General features: G+C 42.6%; 1 protein-coding gene across 2 annotated transcripts in view; it reads left to right on the forward strand.

Moving 5' to 3' along the window:
• Positions 1-431: 431 nt before the first annotated feature.
• NEURL1B (neuralized E3 ubiquitin protein ligase 1B) overlaps positions 432-18,883 on the forward strand; it is a 59,159-nt gene continuing 40,707 nt past the window's right edge. Inside the window, exon 1 of one of the 2 annotated variants that reach the window (XM_029583554.1) lies at positions 432-773. In XM_029583554.1, coding sequence (XP_029439414.1) covers positions 743-773 — 31 coding nt within the window. In that variant the 5' untranslated portion in view covers positions 432-742. Of the gene's footprint in view, positions 774-809; positions 970-18,883 lie in introns of those variants that run through there. The other variant, XM_029583553.1, reaches the window with a different exon arrangement.

Consider the following 18,883-nt stretch of genomic DNA (forward strand, 5'->3'; position numbering starts at 1 on the left):
ACCTCATATCGTGACCCTCTGTCCTTGAAACGCCCTCTCTAAGGAACCTCTCACCTTCCTGTACCTTGCTGAAGCTCATTTCTCCCCCATCCCCGAGTGGACGGAGTTCGAGCAGCTGCTGCCCTGGCTTTGGTGCTCTCTGTCCTCTTTCCCAAATTAATTTCCAGATGATCCACGCTATTTATTGTGCACGGGGACAAAAGCTTTGGTTTCCATGGAGATCTTAAATTATGGACAGCACTCGCTACCCTGGGCTGCTGCTGCCAAGCTCAAACATTGTTTCGGTGCTAAGGTGTTCGGCCATGCCACCCCGTGCCCGGGTTTCGGTGACTTGCGCATTTTAACAAATGCACGAATGAAACGCGCGTGCATCGTTTTCTTTGTCAATAAAGGAGCTTCCGCTAGGGTTAGGGGTTGCAGCGCGGGCGCCCTGCGCGAGACTTAGCGAGCGGGCTCTGCCTGGGTCCCCCCCCCTGCGCACGTGCGCGCCGCGGCCGCCCCGCCCCTTTCCTCCCCGGAGCCTGCGGGCCGCGAGGGAAGAGGGTGCGCGTGCGGCTGGAAGGCACCCGGGGAGGCGCGAGGGCGGGGCGCGGCGCGAGGCGGTGGTGGTGGTGGAGGCTGCAGTCAGTGCAGCCCCGGGAGCCTGGCGCGCACTCTCCGGCGCTCGGTAAATGGACGAGCGGAGCGGCGGCAGCAGCAGCACCGGCACCGGGCTGGCACACGCTCCCCCCCGGCCAGAGTGATGGGCAACAGCGCGCACAAAAGCCTGCCAGGTAAGAAGAGCGGGAATCTGCTGGCCCCGGAGCAGCCCGGCCATGTGCGCTGGCGGCGGGGCTCGGACAGATGGGGGCTGCGCCCAGCAGGTGCCGCGGCTTTGTTTCCTGGAAGTTTTGCTCTTCGTGGTGACCCTGCGGTCCCCCCCCCCCGTGCACCTTCAGCTGCTTTTTCTCACAAGTCCCCACGCGGAAGGTAATTGGGGTTTGGCTGGCCCAGGTGTGCGTATTACAGACCTTTGGCCACTTTTCAAATTCAAGTCTCAGTTATCTCTGTCACTTTCACACGTTTCGATTTATCCCTGCCCTTCGCATGAATCGTTTTATGGTCGCGCGCAGCCTGTGGGAGCCGCGCAAGTTCGAGCCCTCGGACCCGAATTCCCTGCCCTGGACCTTGGAGGCTTAGGTCGGGGACTTATCCCTGGGTATTGCATGCAGGAAAGCTCAGCTGGCTCCCGGTGCTCCCCAGGACAGGCTTGGATGCTTTGACGTTTTATTGGATCACCCAGTACCCAGTACTATCCTGTTCAGATAGTTCTGAGTCCCTGCAAACGTGCGCACGATCTGATACACTGCATTCTTACAAAAAAAAAAAAGCTCATTTATCTTTAAAATTCCTCTTTCAGGGGATATGTTGGAATGGTCGAAAATGGTTTTGTGCTGTTAATAATAAGCAGCAGATTCTTCTAACAGGAATTGCATTCACAGGCTGGGAACTTGGATAGATGCTCTTGCACTAGAATGGTCTCTCTCACTGGTGCTCTTCTTACAAACAGCAATTCTTCTAGTCTGAATGTTTTTAATAATTTTCTGTACTTGCCATGATGCATCTAATTTTATGTAAAAATGTTAGGTATCTGAATATTCTGAATTGTTTCTTGGTAAACTCCTCTGTCCTAATTACAAGAGACCTCGCCACCTCACAATAAAAATAGTGAAATAAATCAATTGCATGCTGAGCTAAATTCAATTATAGAGACGGGGATTGCACTGTTTACTTCCCTATTTATGTGCCCAGTTTAAGATCCTGTGTTCTTCATACATAGAAAGTCGTCTTCATGGGTAGTTCCCAGTTCCTGCTTTTATGCACTATTTTGTATTCCTTCTTTAAAAGAACTAAGATTGATTAGGAACTGACCCATGCTGGATTTAGAAACAAGTTACCTTAAATGACAGATTATGAAGAGCATCTAACTACAAAAAATGTACTTAATTTCAAGTACATTTTTTTGGTAATGCCCTGGAATTTCTTGAAATAGTTTAAAGTCACAACCCTAAACACACACTTTCTCATGTGTTGCATTGGAATTCATTCCAAAGGACGTCCATCTAGAATGATGTTTGTTAAAAACCTGTCTTGTTAAAGCTGCTTTTGATTTGTAGTTATTTAATCTTTTCCTACCTTGTCAGGTATTAATCTAATGGTGCCTTTGCTATATTATCTTTATTTCTGCTCACAGCTATTTGCTATTTTTTTTTAGATGTTTTAGTTTTATGATTGCTGTTTTATATTAGCTTCCTTTTATCATGGTTTCTTATTTTTATGATGTGTTTTTAGGTTGTAATTGCTATGTATTTTAGTTTTTCATCTTGTTCACTGCCTTGAGCTTCTCGTCAGAAAGGTGATTTATAAATACAATTTAATCATGCAGTTTATTCTATTTGAAGTTCTGCAGACATGCTGTGTGCTCTCTGCGTAGACAAAAGAACCCTAGGCGTTTCATGGTTGGAGGGAGGAGTGGGCAGCTACATTGAAATGGTTGTATGATTACTGTATTATTTATACTACCTTCTACAGTGTAGTTCTGGGTTGGTGTTACAAGTCTCTTTTTAAAAAGACATCACCTGTTCTGTATCTAAAACTCTTTTGAGAAGAAAGCCCAAGACACCTTGCATTCTGGTCTGAACAATATCTCCAGGCATAATAGCAGCAGAGAGCTATTGAGCAATCCTTGCCCTTCTAAAGGAAGATGTGCTTTTTACTCTTTTGCATGTTTCAAGTAAGAGACATCCAGAAAAGTTGTTTTGTTTTGTTTTTACTAAAATATGCTTTCAGAGACATGTAGCAGTATAGTATAATGAATGATAAGCTCTATCTTCTCACTGCTGGTAAAAGCAGTCTTGTAGTGTGAATTTGTAATCGGCATACATCTTCAGTGTAAAGCTTCTTATCTTTACCTGGTGAATGTTTAAATAAATATAGAGATTCAATTTGCCAGCTGCTCTAACATCGGTGAAGTGTTTTTTTTATATCAATTAAATTGTTTATCAATTTTAGTTATTCTAACAGAGAGATTCTGCTGGCCATGGGTTATGCTATGCTTGTTCCACTTGCCAATTCATATGGAAAACAAATAATCTAGCTATAACAATTACCTCCACCCCAAACAAATCTGAGATAACACAAGAAAAGGGGTAAGTCTGTCCATCTTAAACAATTCAGAAATTTTATAATTTGACAAAAAAACACTTTTAAAATATTTTATTGCAATCAAAAAACATTACAGAGCAATTCTTGTATACAGACAATGCTGTGTTCATACAATCTTGCAAATCAATTAGCCATATACTTATATACAAAAGGTAGTGTTCATATAAACATCATTATCCCCAGTTAACCATCTCATCAATAAAATCATAAAATCAACACTTTCAACAATGCTGACATTTACAAAAATGTCTCAGGCTAATCTCACAAGTTAACAACTAGAAGAATGTTCCTATCACTGTATTAAATCACTTCAAATACATTTTTTATTTATTTAGGCATTTTTATATACCGGGTTACGTTGGGAACATCACCCCCGGTTTACAGGTAACTTAATGCAGCAAGAGGCTTTACAATGAACAGGTATCATAATGCAGTAACAGGATTAATTAACTATGTGGAAAGGGTATATATTACAGGCAAGGGGGGGTGGCAAGGGTTACAATGGCCTGGAGGGGGTATGTACAGGAAGATAACATGTTTTAAAACATTTTTTACAGCTTCAACTACACCGATTCATAGAAACGCCGGCAATGGTTAATATTTGAGGGCTTCCAAGATCATGTTGGGTTCATAAATCATCAAACCAACTTCTAAATCCAAAGTGATATCCCAATATTCTTTCCCAAAGAGGATTTTTATGTTCAGAATAATATACTGAATACTGATCTCCTATGTCGATGTCCCAACAGAGGCCCACGTTTCACCTCATTCAAAAGGCTGCTTCAGTGGGAACTACATAAGAAATACAAGACCACATACCAATATATAGTCCTCATTAAACTTTCCATATGTTCTTATATCATAGATTTCATCCTTCCTTCCACAGCTCTGCAAGAGCCATCTCAATGCGTCTCTAAGGAATCAACTACACAAAAACAAATAAAAAAAACCCCCCTTTTTTACTTACTATAAATGCATAAACCTACCAGATCAAAATGTTTGCCAACCCATTTGTGCACTGACCTAAAAACTGGAAACTGTTTTTTCACAAAATAATTGAACCTCAGCATTTCAATGCCAACTTTCCACAATGTCGACACACAGTGGACTCTTCTACTACACGACCATTTAAGGCATATTCCATTATTTAAACCAACCAATCAGGTATGCTAACTCCAAAAAAATACCAATCAAAAGTCACCCTCCATAGCCAAAGGAAATGCCGTATTTTCAAAGACATCCAGACCTAAACAACACACCCCATGGAACATAGCTCTGCTTTTCACAAAAATGCAATCGTGGAAAGCAAGCCAGATGCTAGTGTTTTTATAAAAAGACTCCCCATTTCACCTGTAGTGTCACAGAGTCTAGATGGTAAATCAATTTTGCTCAATCCTTAACAAGTTATGAGACAAATCTTCCCTCTGAGGATGTAAATGTACTTACTGCAAGGCAAAACACCGTATATCTGAGCAACTATGTCCAACATCAAGCCAGCATGATGACTTCTCAAATTACTCCAATGCTCAATAATATGCGTTTCTAATGCATGGCTAATCTTCCCTACATGGGCACATAACCGCATAAATACCATTACTTAATTGACATGTGGTAATGACCATAAATGATATTTACAGGAAATCTTAAGATGCATAAATTCTGACCACGTCAGACAAAGAGAACCCACCCTGCAGATGCCACAGGGTTGGTATTGCCACAAGTCTTTTCACAACCTGTCTGTTGATTAGGCAAAAAGGAAGACACCAATTCATCTCTCATTTTTCCCTCGCTTATATGCAAACAGGATGTTTCGGAAAGACATTAAATTCTCTCAGAAGAGGCCAATGAGATGTAACTATCCTAATCGTGTTATGCGTTAATGGAGTGGGTGGTAAAACACAAACCACCCTATCAGTAGCAACCTCTCGCGATCACAGAATCATGCTCTTTTATATGCCCTTTTGATTACTTTACGTGGATAGCCTCTTTCATTCCGCCAGAGATGGGCACGCAGAAAACCTGGCTAACCGGTATCCCTTTTTTCATGCTTTGAGGGTGACTACTTCAAAACGTAAAAGGGAATTGCGATCAGCTTGCCTTTCTATGTAATGTGGTCTCAAAACCAAACAGGGCGAAACGGGACATCGGCATAGGGAGATCGGTATATTATTCTGAACATGGAAATCCTCTTTGGGAGAGAATATTGGGGATCACCTTGGATTTGATGATTAATGAACACAACATGATCTCGGAAGCCCTCAAATATTAACCATTGTCGGTGTTTCTATGAATTGGTGTAGTTGAAGCTGTAAAACCTGTATTTGAAGTGATTTAGTACTATGATAGGAACATTTTTCTAGTTTTTGACTTGTGAGATTAGCTTGAGCCATTTTTATGAATGTCAGCATTGTTGAGAGAGTGTTGATTTTATTGATGAGATGGTTAACTGGTGGGTAACGAAGTTTATATGAACACTACCTTTTGTATATAAATATATGGCTAATTGATTTGCAAGATATGTTTGTATGAACACAGCATTGTCTCTATACAAGAAATGCTCTGTAAAATGTTTGTAATAAAATATTGTTTTAATATATAATTTGCCAAATGTCTGAATTGTTCAAGATCAATAGACTTACCTCTTTTTTTGTGGGCTATAATCCATATGGAAAGACATTTTGAAACATTAATGTTTTTTGTCATGTTGTTTGAGTTGATACTCTAGAATATTACATTTGAAAGGTTTATTCCCTTTTGCTTCATTCCCCTCTGGAGTGGAGACGGCTTCCGGTCCACAGTCTGATAATGGCGTTGGATCACTGATTGTGGAAAACCAGTTCTGTCATGTGTAAATAAGGTCCTGTTGTTTTAGCTGAAGAAATCACAGCGGTGTAATGAACTCATCTCTCTCCTTCTTCATACCCCCCACGCATGCCCATGCAACAGGGACTGCTGTTATCCTCAATATGGAGTTGTTTTTCTTCCAAAGATTTGTAAAAGCTTTTCAAAAAATAAGAGGGTGGAAGTAATTGACTTCCAAAAATTAGTCTCGCACTGAGATGCACAAGAGAGATAATGTTAAACTTACATTTTATGAAACAGGAGACTTGGCTTTCCATAGTCTTAAGTGTTGGCCACTAGCATTAGTTCAAAGTAAGAGCTGCCAAGGGACAGTTTTGGAAATAGCCCCCAGAGAAGGTGGGGGGGATCCACCGCAGAAAATCTGGGAGCAGCTGCAGGTGGGCAGAGATTACGCCACCCATGTTGGTGCTTGCTCATGGATATTCATTGCAAATATCTAGTCTTTTTTTTTTTTTTTTTTATTGTTTGCAGGTTTGTAAAGATAACCAAAAATGAGAGTTTTGATTTTGATATCTGTAAATTACTAGGCATTGTGGCTAGCAGATTTCTTGTTACAAGGGGCAAGGAAAGGGATATCATGTGGACGAGTTGCTGAGTTCTCACATTCTCTGGTACCTCATCATTGCATGATATAAAGAACCTTTTGGGGAGAAAAAATAATTCTATTCTGAAGCAGAGGAGCCTTCTTGGGGAGCACATCCTTCCAGTAAGCGAGCTGATTGACTTAAAACTCCTCCAGTGCTCGGTAATCTAGCGAGCAGGAGAATGCTCACCATGGAAGGACTCGATGGAGTCCGGTGCTGCTGATACCTGCTTTCTCCTTTTTCCTATACACCCAGCAGAAGCTCCACCTTACATTCCTGGGGAGGCGAATAACTCATTCATTTCAAAAAGCAACACCCCCCCCCCCCCCCAAAAGAAAACAAGAACCAGCAGAGGTCTTCCTTCCTCTGTCACTGGGGGCATGGGCGGTGTCAGATTAAAAATAGAAGGCTGTGATTGCAACACATTGTCAAGGTTTATTCTGCCAGTTTTTTGCTTTGCTTTGCTTTGTTTTTATAGTTTTCGCATTAAATGGTGGGGCATGGAGAAACGCTTTCCATCCTCATCTGACACCAAGAGAGGAAAAAAAAAAAAAGACATTTCTTAGCAGAAGCCAAGCCCTAAAACAGATGAGGTCCCTTGACCCTTCCTTTATGTAGTGACACTGCTTTGGTTTTCCATTTCTAGATTTAATAAACATTTACAGCCTGGAACTTCATATTACATCCTCCACCTTCTTATCTGCTTTCATATCAGAGGCAGGTGGCGTTTCATTTTGTGTCATGAGAAACCTATCAGGAGCCAGGGCCGCCGTAATTTGCATGTGAAGCATCAATTCAAAGTCAGAACTGTGGACTGACGGACAAGTGATTTCTTACTGGTTATAATATTGCAAGACTAATTTAAAAAACCCCAGTTATAATGAGCTAATTAACCAGTATTCATGTAAAAAAGAGGTCAAGTGTTTTATATATTTGATGAATTACTTTGTGGATGTGTGGGAAAGAAATCACTGAGAAACCGGAAATAAAATTGATTACAGACATTTTTCAAGCACATAGAGAAGGAGTTTATTAGTTACAGAAATTATGAAGATTGTCGGTGCATATATATATATATTGTTTTGGGCATTAGAAGCAAGCTTACGATATGTGCATAAGTTACTTGAACCTTGTGTGCAGGCTTGACAGCAGTTTTCACTGGGTTAAAGCATAGCAAAGCTGTGAACCTGACAGATCGCCAGCAGTGATAAGTCTCCTTGTCAGAGATAATGCAACCAAACCTGCTTTCCTTTGCTTTTGTTCACTAAAAAAGAATTTATTGTTCAAATATACCTTTTTATTTAAGCATGTATAATGGTCAAATTCATGACTGCATCAAAGTGCTCTCCCATATTGGTATTTTTCTCTATGAATGTGTGTCCTGGCAATCTGGGAAGGGGTAATAGGTACCCATCCCAAAATCTATCAGATACTCCAGCCCCCCAGAATCTGTGTTCTGTTCTTCATCTGAGGTTTCTTTCTGAAAGGCAGAAAATGATCCTGGTTTTCAAGTTGTCCACAATGAGCGGTCTCCAAACCTAGTTAATTTTCATATTTTGATTACTCAGAAATGAGCTGAGCTGGAAAGCCCTGTTCCAGATGCTGGCACTCGTATGCAGTAGGTGAACATAACATACTGTTTACCTGGATATACAAAGTGACTTTCTTGCTAAAGATGCTTCTTGTACGTGGGAAGCTGCAGATAATTTCCATAGAGGTTTATTTAGATCAATTTCTTGCAGAATTTCTTTGAAATCTGCCTGTCGGACTCCTCTTAGCTGGGTGGGGGTGTTCCCTCTGCCTGGTATTGTTATCACCTTCAGGGGGCATAAGCAACCTGGATCCTGATCCATTACAAATGCTGGAAGTGAACGTGGAAGCTATAATAGAAAGTACATTCCAGGGAAAAAAAGGAAGAAATACTAAAACCTGAGAGCACTTTCTTTTGTGTGTGCGCCTGCCAGGTTCCTCTCTCTCTCCTTTGGCCTTGCAGCTGGGATTTGTCACTGTGAATCTTACTTCCCAGCTTCCCGGTTTTCTCATATCTCAACGCTCTGCAGCGACGGTCTCCAAATGTCTGGGATGCCCCCTCCAAGGGACTGTGAATGCTGCCTCTCTCTGCAGTTTTCTAAAATAAAGGTACCAAGTTGGGGCCAGTGAGGGCCTGCACTCCAGCTGCAGTGAGGAAGTTTGAAAAGCTTCCAGGTTGATGACATTGCAGAAGATTCCCCGCAGCCCAGCTGGCCTGGGAGGCAGAAGATCGGGCCCGGATGGGGTGATTTGGAACTTTTTAATTGTGCCAGCACTATTCTAGTGACCCAGAAGATTGCAGGGCTGCTGACGGTCACCATGGTCTGCAGAATAGAGATAAAGATCAGTGGCGTAGGTACAGCAGCTGCAAACCTTTAATGGTCACTGTGAATGTAAATATTCTTCTTACGAGAATAACTTGGGACTAGTGACTGCTGGTCTTGCACGTGCTTCCTGTGCTTTACACGCATGGCAACTTTTGTTTATTTTTGGTATCTCATTTTTCATTTTGATATCCCATTATTAAAATATTTCAATTGTTCTGCTTGTAGCCGTAGGTCTTCCTTCCCTTGAATAAAGGAAATGTGCACTGTGGAAGGGACAGAGATGGTGAAGGTTGTAGCTTGTGGAAAGATCTTGGAGGATGCAAAGGCATCACGTCGTGTGTGGGGGGTTTTTTGTCCTTTATTTACTTGCTTTAGCTTGAAAGAACAGAAATCCATTGAGTCCAACCTTCAACTTTGGTTTGCTGTGGGAAGGATAGCGTGGGCACTTACTATAATTCGAGGAGGCTGGCTGCATGTCAGTTCCGTCAGAATGGATCAATTGGCCCTTCTCAGGAAGTGGATGTCTTCATGACGTTTATTTCACTAATTCACAAAATGGCATCTTCCATATCATGAGTCCCTCCGTGCACCTTTTCACACTCTGCCCTCTCCTCTTTCTCTGATGCCCAAGCCTTTGTGCCTTGCACAACTGGGAGATCTCACTGCTAGGATTGGTGTGGATATCGGAGTGACTGAGCAGCTTCCTGCAGGGGCAGAGGAGGGCATGGACCATCTGCAAGGCGCTGGCAGATCAAGCGCTGATCTGGAAAAATGCAGATGCACAATCAGACCTGTGGCAAGAGGCAGGCCATGCAACACCTGTTTGAGGATGGCCCCTGCATAGTGCAGGTTGTGACTGAGTGCCGAAATCTGACTTTGGTGGATGGATACGATGATCCATTGTTGAACAAGCTTCCTGCTGATCTGGTTTTCAAACCTGTTGACATGATCATGCAAGCCTTCATCGTCTCAACACAGCATACTAGTGATTGGTCACTCAAAGGATTATGAATGCTTCATGGTCATGAACTAGCCATGTTTTGTTGCCAGTCCATTTCACATTGTTTCTGACTTAAGCACGAGTAGCATGTAAGCAAATAAACATACATAACATTGTACGCTGAGACGTTGTATCGATGTCAAATGATGATTTTGATCGCGCTTAACAAATACTAATTGTGGATTTCTACGTAAGCCAAGCAAGAAATAACTTATTCAGAACAAAAAAATCGCAGAAGAGGAGTGGAATAAACCGAGAAAAGCCAAACATACGTAGGAATTGATATAAATGATAGTAAGGGGTGTATTAATTTCTTACATTGTCTTCTGATTATCTCAAAGTTACAAAGAGAAAAATAACCCTCATAATATGGAGACTTCAAGGTACCGTGGTGGGACACTTTGGGCCCGATTCATCGTCGTCTTCTCCTAATACTCACAAAATGGTGAGTTGGGCTTTGTGTGGCTTCAGAATGTTATCACACTTTTTTTTTTTTAATCCACATCTGGAAGTCACCAGCATCAGCATCTGTTTGGTGCAAGAATTCCACAACTCTAGTATGCTTTTTTGGGTTATTGCAACACAACCCACAAATCCTGTAGTGTGGTATTAGATTTGTCAAATAACTAAAGTAATAAAGAAAAAAATGAGAAACAGCTATGAGAGTCCCACTTTACGTGTCAGCCTGTGGGTTGTGCTATCCTTGCAAAGTCTGGGCACTCGTCAGCTTCTTAGGCTGCTTGTGTTTTTTTTTCCTATTTTATAAGTGGGGTGTGTATGTTCCCATGACTTTGGGGGTCATTTTCCAAGCGGATCGCACGTGATAAGGGATGTTTCGCATGCGAAAAGTCCCTTATTGCGTGCGATACCAAGATCGGGGTGGCGTCCGCCCCGGAAGAGGAGTCATCGGGGCGGCACTGGGGCTGACGCCGCGAAGACTTCGCCGACAGGGAAAGGTTCGCTGCGTTTTTGCTGCCAGTTTCGTGCCGAATAACTACACCTTTTATGGTGAGATTATTTGGCGCACCGCGGAGGTGCGATCGCTGCCGGCTATCCCAGGACCACCCCTCCCCCCATTAGCACAGGATTCAGGGAGCCCTGCGACGTTGGTAAATCTAGGCCTTAGGTTGCTCCAGTTTCCTGGGAGGTAGTATTGGACCGGGATCGGTGGGAACATGTAAATTAGAATTGCTACTTACAAGTAAAGCAGCAGTTTCTTGTAAATCACAAAAAAACCCTCAAACATTTCCCCTAAAGTGACACACTACTGTAACAGAGTAGATCCACCATATTAAAAAAGATTTGTGTAATTGTGGTTAATACTGAATTCTGCGAGGAAATATGGGAAAATACTTTTTATTTTTATTTATTTATTTATTACTGAGAGGGTGGTTGAAGCTTGGAATTGCCACCAGCCGAGGAAGTAACAGCAAAACCAGTGACAGAATTTAAAAACACTTGGGACAGACACAGAGCAAGATGAGAGAGGGCTGCAGAGGGTTAAAGGTAGGAGGAATGGAGGAGACACCTGTGGAGGGCAGTGGTTGAGAGGACAGGTGAGGGCGGCTGGGCCTGGGAAGATGGTGTTGGTTTGGCCATTGAACATTTGTGTGTCCCTCTGCTCAAGGTGGTAGAGTACCAGAGAGAGACTGAATGGGCCACATACGGTCATTTACTCTGTATATATTAGAAGGAAATTGTTACTGTTTTTGGTTTCCCAGATATCATGGCCCCTGTTACCAGTTGGTTGCCATGCCTAAAGGGCATTATAGAGAAGAATGGACCAAGACACACTGATGCTTTCAAAATTCATTCCATACCACTTTTTAAAAAAAACATCTGTATGTTTCAACCACTGGTTCTGTTTGTTGCATTTGCACAGTCTGAAATATTTCGGTCCCTCAGGTTAATTAAGGCAGTTCCTTTAAAGGTGGAAATAAAAACACTGCTTATTCTCTTTATGCATTTTAATTGCAAGGCAAAAATGAGTTAACCAAAGATAAAACTGGAAAGCAAAGGCGTGCAACTGCTCCAGGATCCCCTGAAGGATGGGCCAGCTCTGAACTGGGGGCATTTTCAGCTCAATAATGCCCCAGCACTGGCAGCAGAGAAAGCTGGCCTAGGACATTTCTCCTCCTTCAGTTTTTTGGGGGGAGTCCTGTGCCTCACATTTTCAACACCACCTGCAAATTGCTAGATTAGGCAACCAAAACAGCAGAGAGAAAGTAAAACTAAGGGCTCCCATTTTTATTAACAAGTAACAATTTTAGTATTCTGATTGATGTTATTTTAGAGGCTTTTTTTGGTTAAAGATAGGGAATTGTGTTTTAGCATAATATTGATGTTGCTGTACTGTTAGGTTATTTGCACTTCTGTTTTGTACGTTAAATTTTGTCATTGTTAACCGACATGAAATGAATTTGAATGTCGGTATATAAATCTGACTAAATAAAATAAATAATTAAATGTATACATTGCGCTTTTTTTTTTTTCTTTTCGGAAAGCATCTTTAAAGACATTTAAGTAACAAAGACCTCTCAGAGCAGTTTTTGCTGCTATTTAACTCTGCAAACACAATTTAACACTACAATGTTGAGTCGTAATTGGCGCCCCCAGCAGCAAGCACTGCCTCTGTCTCATTGTCTGTGCATTCTTCTCTTCAGTCTGAACTTTCGTGTCCGAGCAGTTGGAAATGACAAATCCAGTATTTTGTAAGACAGTGGCTCTTATAATGCACATGGAATATTCCCAGGTAGTTTTTGGTTCTCTTTCCCTAGAATTTAGCCTGCACTGGTCCTTTGAGATTTCAGAACCTGTAGGGTTGGCCATTTCCTAGCATTTGGATGGTAGACGCCTGCTAAGACCAGAAGATACTGCATGAAGTCGGGCTTTTGGCTCTGTAAAGGAAGTTGTACTTTGCCATTGAGTCAGTACTAATGCAATAGATGGGGTTCTGAATGCCACTGCTTTTATGTCTTGACCGCTCTGTTGACAGAGGAGTTCCCATGGCATGGCTGGACTCCATGCTAAATTTCAGATTCCAGCACAGCTTGTACAAACTGACTTGCTGAAATGCGCCATTGGCAGTCTTGATTGGGTACAGAAAACCTTTTACCCCATTATGTATCATTTATTATATATCTGCATTGCAAAAAAAATTTTTTTAAAGTGATTTACATTCAGCATTATGCATGAGTCACCTTTCTCTGAAAATTTATGGATAGTTTCTACAGTACAATAGGGTCCAGCTGCTTGACAGGAGCACGGAATTTAATATTGAACAGCAGGTCTGCTTTGTGTTTCTGCAGGATGTTCTCCGCACCAAGGAAATGTTTTTCCATGCGGCGTCCAGCCTGTTTATACTGAGTAGTCACTTGGGTAAATTTACAGAGTTTTTCCACCGGCACCCTCATGAATGTAGACCCCTCAGTAGCCAATTTCACTAAATCATCATGTCAGTTAGAAATACATTGTAGTCTAGTGTTGGTTATAATTTAGTCAAAGTATAGTTTTATGGCACAGCATATCACAGTACTAAGAACAAAATAACACAAAAATCAATAACGCACCATAAAGACAGTAAATAAGGCAACACTTAACGTGTAATAATTAAAACACTTGAGATAAGACACATCCTGAATATAAACCTATATATGGTACTTAAATAACTGCTCAGTAAAACTAACCGATGACTGCTCAGAGGCCTGATTAAATAAATATGCCTTCAGGATCTGCCCTGTAATATAGAACAGACTGTCCCTTAACTCATCAAGCTGGACCTGGTGAAACAAGTACTGTCAGTGAGTTTCGCAAAGCAGACCTTAAGGGGTGAGCCAGCTGGTACAGCTTTATTTTGGACTTTTAGAGGGCTCTGTTCAGTGGTATTTAGCCAGCTAAATGCCAGCTTTTGAATATTTTAGGTACTTATCCCACTAAAGTTTACCCGGATAATGTAGGGGCATTCTGGAGATGTTTCTGGGTGAAGATAGGTTAGCCAGGTAAGTTATCCAGCTAACGTTGATATTCAGAGTTAGCTGGATAACATATTTGGCTAGCTCTCATCGTGCCATATAACAATCCTAAAGTCGGCCATGTTCATTGCTGCAGCTACACCACTGGATATCACTCCCAAGCTAGTGGATACGTTTATCTGGCTAACTTTGCAATCTGGCCAGTGACTGAATATGGAATCTTATTGTTTGAACTTATTTTAGCTTCCTTTTCCGCCCTCGTTACAAAGCTGACCTGTGTACTCTGTGCAAACACTGACAGATACAGGCTTCCTATCAACTACCAAAACGCCTTCCTTGGCCTCAATGGTGCTGCACGGTGAGCTGCATAGGCCTCGGGGAGCAATGAGAACTGCACCTGCTTTCTTGATCCACCCAAAAGATGTCAGTAGGTATTCTGTAGAATTTTCCTAATCACGATAAAGTGACAGAATTCTCTAAGTTCTTGCTCCAGTGCAAAACATAAGAACATAAAGTACAGAGCATGCTGGGTCAGACCAAGGTCCATGGAGTCCAGTATCCTGTCTCCAGCAATGAGCAACCCAGGTCACAAGTACCTGGAAGATCTCGTAAAGCAGATCTATTTCCCATTACCCATCCCAGGTGTAGTAGCAGCTTTCTTTAGTCCACCTTGCTATTACATTTTATGGATTTTTCCACTAGGAACTTGCCTGAACTTCTCTTAAATCCCACTAATTGCCTTGATCATGTCCCCTGGAAGGGGATTGTTAGCTTCATGGAGTGTTCCCTTGTTTTAGTATTATTTGAAAGGGTAAATAAACATCCTTTACTTACCGTTCTGCCCGGTCATGATTTTATAACCTTCTGCCCACCCCCATCAGCTGAAGAGCCCTAACCTACGTAGCCTCTCACCACAGGGGAGAGATTTCATCCCTTTTGTCGCCCTCCTCTGCACCTTTTCTAGTTCCGCTCCGACTTCTTTGAGGAGGTGACCAGGACTGCACACAATACTCAAGGTGGCTCGATACGGAGGCAGTAGGATATTTTTCATTTTATTCTCCATTCCTTTTCAGATCATCCCTAACATCCTATTTGCTTTTTTACAGGAAAAGGTCTTCATATCAGTAGAGAAAAAGCACTGGGGCAAAACATGTTTTGATCTCTCTTTCACCTGTACCTTTTGCTATCACATTCATTATCCTCTTTAGAAAAGTGCTTTTAGCAGGGCAAGCAGGGCGGCTGCTCAGGGAGGCAGGCGCCACACTGGATGCCAGGAGCATCCCCTGCCCTGGCTGCTTCCATTCTGGCTCTGCGGTTAAAGGCTTGGGCAATAAAGCCATTTGTGCTTGTCTTCTGCGATCATGCGCTATGTGTTTGCGGCTTTCACTGCTTCTGCGTTAACCCGCTAACCTCTGCCTCCTGCCTGAAGAAATTCACAGCGAAATTGGCTTTTCTTGTTTCTTTGTGCTGTCAATAAAATTTCAGAAGTGTGGCTAGGAAGAAGTTCCAAGTAATGCTTCTTGAATATGGGCAGTAAAAATCCTTCCATTTGGACTGTAGTGGGCAGAAAAGAATTGGAACTTTTCTGCCGTTGCTGGAAAATTGTCATTTGGGTAAGACATGAGGAGAAGTCAAAGCATAAGCTCTCTGAGGAGGGCACCAGTCAGGAGACTCAGCTGTAGGTGTCCCTCCCAGGCTGCGTATACTGGAGATTTTATTCCGTCTCTGCGATTAAAAATTGCGCAAAGCAGTCTAGACTTTAGCGTGCAGGGGAGTAACTAATGTCTTCATTAACATGGCATTTACATGTTCCCATGCTAATCCTAACCTGTATTTGTTTTCCCGTGCTAAAATCCCTATTACATAACAGGGGTTATGTTAGCATGGAATAATTTGTGCTAAAACATGGGTTAAAACCTGTGCTAAGGTCAGTGCAGTTTATTACATCAGCCCCTTTGAACATAGTTGCTAACCACTGGCAAATGATTAGAGCTTACACAACTTTTAGGGAAAAGTTTAGCTGGCAGGCACGTGCTTATTGGCCATTGCTTGTCGTCTCTCCTTATTCTGAAAAGCAATAATTCTGAATGTACTTTTTCCGTTTCATGCTTGTTTCTATGATATAACCCATTGAGCAGCGTCTGCATCTCTTTTGCATTTTTAATTTGCACAATACAAGGATAGGGCGCTTTCCATGCCAAGGATAGGCATGCTTCTCTTTCCTGGTCATACGTTATTGTGCTCAAAAGAGTAATGAATAGGCCCTCGTGCCACGGGAAACCAGTTGCTATCGTAAACAAAGTAGGAGCCTAAATAAAAACAACAGTTAAGTGAGGTGAATTGGGTCACTGGGGTAAGGAAATAAAGTGGACATCTGTGCTCTTGGTAATAGAATCCATTTACTGATTCTGCTCTTCTAGCAAGCACATTTTCTGCTTGTTTTATGGCAATAGTTAGGTTAAAAATCAAGCAAATGGACTTGATAGTCTTTGATTCATAAGAGTCCTGGCAATTGTATGCAAATTCCACTGATTGCACTATTTGATCTTTAAACTGTACAATATATCAACTCCACTCTTGGCTATCCCTGAAAAATAGGCTTATTGGTCAACAGTTGTGTCTGTGATCTCTACATTTTTGCATATAAAGCAAAATCGTTTTCATTGCCCAAGATGTGGATCAGTAGTCAACAAAAACTGACCATATTCCCTTCAAGGATCTACAGATAATCCTCACAAGCCTAACTAAACGGCAAATGTCAGAATTAGGAGTTCATTTTGAAGGTGTTCATTGGCTCAAGCGTCACTGTTTCTCCAGCATCTGCTCTGTTTCACTTGTAGTTTACAGAATCTGCCTGCGATTCCACAATTACTGTGGAGCAGAAATCTTTGGGAGCAAAAATAAAATTCTGCCTTCCTATGGGAAAAACAAGAGAGGTAGATTTGTCATCGCTGACACTGCTTTTGAGAACACTTGAGAACTATTTGTGCTTTTCTGCTCAGTGTTTTAAAGCAGAAGGGCAATGCATGATCCATACTCAGAAAAATTGTGAAAATGACTTTGCTCCATTTCGGAGGACATTTTCTGTATTTCTTGTTGCTTCCTCTGCTCAGTCTCACCCATGTCTGGAGCTGTCGTGTCACTGTCTCTGTTTCTGCTCAGACCAGCAGAGGCCCTAGCCCCTCCATCGATGCCAAATTCTGGAAACTCTCTGCTTTCTACTGTGGTTCAGGGAATGCATGAGAAGAGCAGATGTCCTTCAGTACGGAATGAGCGAGGTCTTTTCCTTTTCATTCACTATCGCGTTATTGGATTTTTGTTCTTTTGATTCATTATTGCATTAAGGGTCCTTTAAAAGTGCCACATTCTTAGCACTGGCTTTCATAAATGCTGACAGTCTGTATCCTACACGGCTTGCAAAGTTTTGCTAGAGCCTCAGCGAATGTGCCTGTGGACACCAGAAATTCTGACGCAGTTGCCTGTGTTGAATGATTTGGAGATGATCATTTTTTTCTTTATGAATAATGAAAGGTACATGAACAGCGCGATGTGGAGATGATTACATGAAATGCTGCTAAAACAACAAACTGTTCTATAACTCATAACATCGTAGTTCAGTTCTCTGCAGGTATTCTCATGCAATCCAGCAGGCTCAGGTCGCTCCTCATTGCTTGATGAGTTCAGTTTTGGTGACAGTTTTGATCATTTTCAGTTATGTAAAAAAATGTTACAGCTGCATGGGGGTATGGTAGTCAGCAAAATATTTGAAGAATAAAATCTAATCCTGTACCTGCAAGGGAAAGTATTTACAGTCTGGAACGCAGGTCTAAGGCTTTGTCTTTAATGAGTTGCATTTCCAGCCGCTGCATGGCCTCCCCTCCACCAGAGCCAAATTGCCCTTGCCTATATGTCCCTGGTTTCTTGCCTCAGCCAGTCCTACAGCCTCGGTGCCACCAGGGGACCTCCTTGAGCTCACGCCCGTGGCTGGCCAAGGCCTGCCTGCACCACACCCAGACCCCAGTTCTATTTAACCCCGTCTAACCTCTGCCTCGGTGCTTTTCCGCTCCTTGCTCTAGCCACTACTGCCTTGTGGCCTTTCCAGGCCTTTCTTTGTTCCGTCTCGTGGCCTCTGGGCCTTCTAGTTTGCCTTGTTTTGTTTTGAGGCCTCTGGCCCTCTGTTCCTGGTCTGCTTTGTGGCCCTCTGTTCCTGGTCTGCTTTGTGGCCATCCAGTCTTCTGATCCTTCTTCCTGTCCTGTGGCCTCCTGGCCTTCTGCTCTGTCAGGCCTAACCCTGAGACCTCCCTAGGTCTCGCCCCTGATACTAGGCCACTCGTGGTCTGAGTTCTCCTTGTCCTGTCCTGCTTGAGTTCACCCTTACTCCCATGCACCTCTTACCTCCATGCAGCTCCAGCCCAGCCTGCACAGCATTCCTTGCTCTAGTCTTACCGAATTGCCCAAACTAACTCTAGTCTGCCCTGCCTTCCTGTATCACCCTGGATGTGGTGTCCACCACCCCCATTTTTGAACCAACAACACAGTGGCAGATCTTGCATAGCAAAAGGCTTCGTAAATCAGCCTTGGGGACAGCAGGTTTGGAAATTACAGTAGCTTTGCTGCAAAGAGATGCAGAGCAGTTGGTGTTAAAGCTGCAAAGCTGCATTTATTTTTATTGTACCTTTCAGGCAATTCAAAGCAGATTACATTCAGGTACTGGAGGTATTTCTCTATCCCAGAGGGTTCACAACCTAGGTTTGTAGCTGAGGCAATGGAGGGTGAAGTGACTTGCGCAAGCTCACAAGGAGCAGCAGCGGGATTTGAACCCTGAGCTTCCCTGGATCTACGCCCACCGCTCTAACCACTAGGTTGCTGCTTCTCCACTCCTCACATTTATCAATGAGTGGCTGT

This window comes from Rhinatrema bivittatum, chromosome 18 (genome assembly GCF_901001135.1).
Source record: "Rhinatrema bivittatum chromosome 18, aRhiBiv1.1, whole genome shotgun sequence".
In the NCBI taxonomy this organism is placed as follows: domain Eukaryota; kingdom Metazoa; phylum Chordata; class Amphibia; order Gymnophiona; family Rhinatrematidae; genus Rhinatrema; species Rhinatrema bivittatum.